Here is a 4,630-nt window from a genome sequence, read left to right on the forward strand (position 1 = left end):
TGTTGTTATGTTGGTTTTGTTTTTAAATAATCTTTTAATTTTTAAAACTCATGCATGGCCATTTTCACCATGGCTATCAGAACATGCATTGACATTTTCTAGCCATGGGTTGTTGAGGTATCTTCTTTATTACCATGGAAAGGAGTGCATCCCTGTAGTTTTAGTATCAGTGTACTTTAGGACTTAAAAGGAGCCCTAATAGTGTAGTGGTTATATGTCAGGCTGTGATCTGCATGGTCAGCAGTTCAAAACTACCAGCAGCTTCTCCAGAGAAAGATTGGGCTTTCTACTCCCGTAAACAGTTACAGTCTTAGAAACCCACAGGTGGGTCGCTATGAGTTAGTATTGACTCAGAGTGAATTTGGATTGGAAGGACTTAGAACAAAACACAGAGAAAACAATGACCATGGAAGAAGTACACACACACACAACTACTGGTTTTCTTTTGTCTTCATACAGCTAGCTATCCTAGATATTTGGGGTAAATGGGACCACACAGTGTTTGTTCTTTTATATCTGGCCTGTTTCACTTGGCAAAATGTTTTCAAAGTTAATCCACCTGGTAGTATGCCGCACAACTTCATTTCTCTTTATAATAAAGCAGAATAGTAGTCCACTGTGCATACTCCACCTTCTTTATCTGTTCATTTTTGAGGCCCCCCCCCCATATCTATGGTGGATAAAGCTGCAATGAAACTGGTGTTCAAGTGCCTGTTTCAGTCCACTGTAAAGTGTGACTGTATCTAGAAGTAGCATTTCTGGGTCGAATGGTTGGTTCTGTTTTGACAAATTTAGGGAAAGCCCAGCTTTTCTACCCAGGAGAAAGACACGGCTTTATACTCCCATAAAGAGTTACTGCCTCACCCCAAGCCCACCTGTAAGATAATTGGACAGTCCCTTGCAGAAGGGCCACACAGAGGGGTCGATACATTCAGGGTGTAGTTTAGCACTGATGAAACACGTAACTATCCTCTAGCTCTTTAATATTTCTTCCTCTTACTATTATGGTCTTAGTTTTACCTCATTAATCTTTTTAGACCTGCACGTATTCATTTGTATGGTTAAGATAGTTCGATATCCAAGATGGATAAACACTTCAGAAATAGTAGTGGGAGAAATGATTCCTTGAGGGTCCGGGAAGAGACGGGAGCAAAGGGGAGCAGATAGCAGTGATGACTGCATAACTCCACTCGAGGGGAAACAATAACAAAATTGTAGGTGAACGGATATGTTGGATGGTGTAAGATAAGGAAATATATGTATGTAACAGTTCAGGTTCCTGGGGAGCAGGGTGCGGGGGTGAGGGGATAATGGGGAGCTGGTATCAAAGAGTTCAAGAAGAAAGAATTTTTTGAAACTGGTGACAGCAATTGTACAATTATGTTTGATCTAATTATGGATTGTTATATCTGTAAGAGCTCTGAATAAAATAAAAAAAATTAAAAAAAGAGTTACTGTCTCAGAAACCCCTAGGGGGAGTTCTCCCCTGCCCTACAGGGTCACTATGAGTCAGCATTGACTTGATGGCCGTGAGCTTGGCTTTGGGAACTTTTCGACAGAGGTTGCGCCATCTTCCATTCCTCTAGCATGGTCAGAGTTCCGCTTTCTTCCCACCGTCACCAGCTGTCGTTTGCCGTTTCCTTGTGATAGTGCGCATTCTTACCCAGTCCCCTGAGTCACTTCTGACTCACAGTGACTTCCATGTGTGTCAGAGGAGAATTGCACTCCGTAGGGCTCTCAGTGGCTGTTTGTTTGTTTGTTTGTTTGTTTGTTTGTTTGTTTAAATAGATTGCCAGGCTCCTCTTCTGAGGCACTTTTGGGTGGACGTGGATTGCCAGCCTTTCGGTTAGCAACCAGGTGTGTGAACCATTTACACCGTAAATGTGGTGTGTGAAGAGAGCACCGTGGCTAAAATGCTGGGCTGCTAACCTCAAGGTCTCCGGTTCTAACCCACCAGCTGGTCCAGGAGAGACAAGGTGGTCGTCTGCTTGTGTTAAGATTTAACACCCTTGAAAACCCTGCGGGTCAGTTCTCCTCCTTCGCCCGGTATCATCGTTTCTCTGACTTGACAGAGATTTGGGGGTTTGGGCTTTTCTGTTAGTCCGGTTTGGTTTGGGTGGCTATGAAGTGACATTTCTTTGTGGTTTTGACTTGTGTTTCCCTAATGACCGCATCTGCTTTTGCTATCTGATATGCATGCAGGTGGGGTTTTAGCATGGATTTCTCACCTGTGGCTCCCGGACTCTGCTTTTTGCAGGTGGAAGACATGATGCTATCCCAGTTCCGCATGGTCGCCAGGCCTTGTACTTTGGCATGTCGTCATTTGCACACAAAACAGAAAGGCAAGCCACTTATGTTGAACCCAAGAACAAACAAGGTTAGTGACCTTGATACTAATAAACTTTTTCCCTTATCCCTTTGATATATTGGGGGCTGATAAGGTAAGTTTAATAGTAAGCAAGCATAATTCTGGACAGAAGTTTGCTTACAAGAAGCGGTAGCAGCATTTAACTGCCCTGTTTGCTTGGCGGGTAGTCAATAGATGTGCTGCTTTTCATGTCTTAATTGGACAAGCAAAGAATGTATGTAGTAAATGAGTTTTCACGAATTTGAATTGCCTTGACTCTACTCCAGGCTTCTTTGGGGCAGGGACCGTTTGAAAACTTCTTTTCTCTCTTTTACACTGTCATGGAGAGAGTAGACATTTAGTAAACCTGTTGTCTTTATTTGTGCCCTGATAGAAAGAAATTATTTAAAACCTACTCTGGAGACCTTGTCCCAGTAAGAAATTGATGAAGCCCATCAAGTTCTTACTGAATCCCAAGGCGGACAGTCTAAAATGCAGTATAGGAAGTAAAGTCTAGCACCCTGCCCTTCTGAAATATGGATAGGAGCCAGTTGGTTGCCTTCCTGAAGGTTTGTTCTAGAAGCCTCCAGAGGTATCCTTTCTCACCTGGGTGGTTTGGGCTTAAGAAAGAATGCAGGTGATTCTGAACTTGTGAGTCATGGACTGCTTGGGGACTTAGCAAGTGAAGAAAGTAGATTTGTGCTACCGACATTGTAGACTGAATCAGGAGTTTTCACATATTTATAAATATTCCTGTTAAGAGTACGTTGCTGCTGCTGCTGCTATGATTAATAAAACAGTAACTGAAGGCAATGGCTGAATCCTTATTCTTTCAAATGTCCCTCTTTAATTACTGTCAACTAAAGGTATACCTACCTGTTAATGGAGGAAATCGATGAAGAGGTGGACGGTGGGTGTAAAGTACACATAACATTTTAACCATTTGAAAGTCTTCCCGTCAGTGGGATGTGTACACCCACAATATTGTGTGGCCATCACCTCTGCGTAGTTCCAGAATTTGTGTTTCCTTAATGGAAACCCATTAAACTGGTCCCGCCATTTTCTCTACCCCTCCCCATTCCTGGACACTACTGCTGGATTCTACTCTGTGGATTTGCTTTGAAACTGAAATTAACTTTGCTTTGATTCTGAAATTAACTTTGATTCTAAAAATAACTTTGCTTTGATTCTGAAATTAACATGTAAACGACCCTAAAATTTCAAGGGCTGGGCACCATTTTGCTGGGTTTCAAGCAAGAGTTTGGGTGATCATTTTAGCTGGGACTGACTGCTCAGGAGACTGGAGTTTCACTTCACTGCGGGCCGCCTTGCTTGCACGTTGACACATTTCAAAGGCTGAATGAATGTAGAGTTGGAGTTCGCGCCGATTCTCCCTATGTTCATTTGCTTAACTTGAAAAAATATATATATTTTAAACTCAACTCTGAGTTTTTTTCTCTAGGAAGTATAGACATAACCTCTCTGGACCCTGTGTTAAACTGGCTTGTCTAGAAAAACAAATCCAGTGGCACTCGTCTATGTAATAGAAAGAGCTTTACATCCAGAAATAATTATATGTGAAGAAAGCCTTTCAGCCCAGCCCAACTCAAGTCCCTAAGTTCAAACTGGCTCATACTCCCTTGTCAGACTCAGGTAGCCACATGCAGTGATGCAGAAGGCAAGAAGATCACAGGCCCGTGGGTGCAGAGTCTTGCAGATCCAGGATCGGTGGAAGCAGGGCAGGGGACCGGCCAGTGTCAGGGTCAGTGGCATCGTTCCAGCAAGGAGGAAGGCAGAGGAGCAGAGAAAGCAGTTTTCAGTGCCTCACTTTCTTATACCAGAAGGTTTCAGACATCCAGGACAGTTTTTATTCTACACCTAGCCAGGTGTGTCTAGTTGACAAAAAAAGCATCCCACTACCACAGACCCAAATTTCCTCATGTAGCTTGCTTAGAGGAAAAGAAAGTAATAAACTAAATCTGCTCTGTGTACTCTAAAATGCTCTGCACATGTAATCTCTGCTTCCCATCGGGTGATGCTTTATTTTTTGATTAGCTATGACCTGATTGTTTTAAATATTTTTTCTCAAAAAATTTTATAAATTTGTATATGGTAATTTGCTAATCTCTGAAACGTGATTCTACCCACTTTGGAGGAAAAGGAATAGAGGGGGCTGGGAGGTGTCTTTCATGGCCTCACTGCCATGAAGTTGATTCTAACTCAGAGTGACCCTGTAGGACAGAGTTGAACTGACCTTGTGAGTTTCCAAGACTAACAATTTAA

The 4,630-nt window shown here is 42.5% G+C and overlaps 1 protein-coding gene across 1 annotated transcript in view; it reads left to right on the plus strand.

Annotated features, from left to right (window-relative positions):
* The window catches only part of ME2 (malic enzyme 2), a 49,397-nt gene that overhangs the window by 10,411 nt on the left and 34,356 nt on the right, over positions 1-4,630 (plus strand). Inside the window, exon 2 of the mRNA XM_045296050.1 lies at positions 2,258-2,377. Within this exon, the coding sequence (XP_045151985.1) occupies positions 2,267-2,377 (111 nt within the window). The 5' untranslated portion in view covers positions 2,258-2,266. The remainder of the gene's footprint in view (positions 1-2,257; positions 2,378-4,630) is intronic.

The sequence above is a fragment of the Echinops telfairi genome, unplaced genomic scaffold (genome assembly GCF_000313985.2).
Source record: "Echinops telfairi isolate 266 unplaced genomic scaffold, ASM31398v2 ScPeMD7_7400;HRSCAF=8409, whole genome shotgun sequence".
NCBI classification, from domain to species: Eukaryota; Metazoa; Chordata; class Mammalia; order Afrosoricida; family Tenrecidae; genus Echinops; species Echinops telfairi.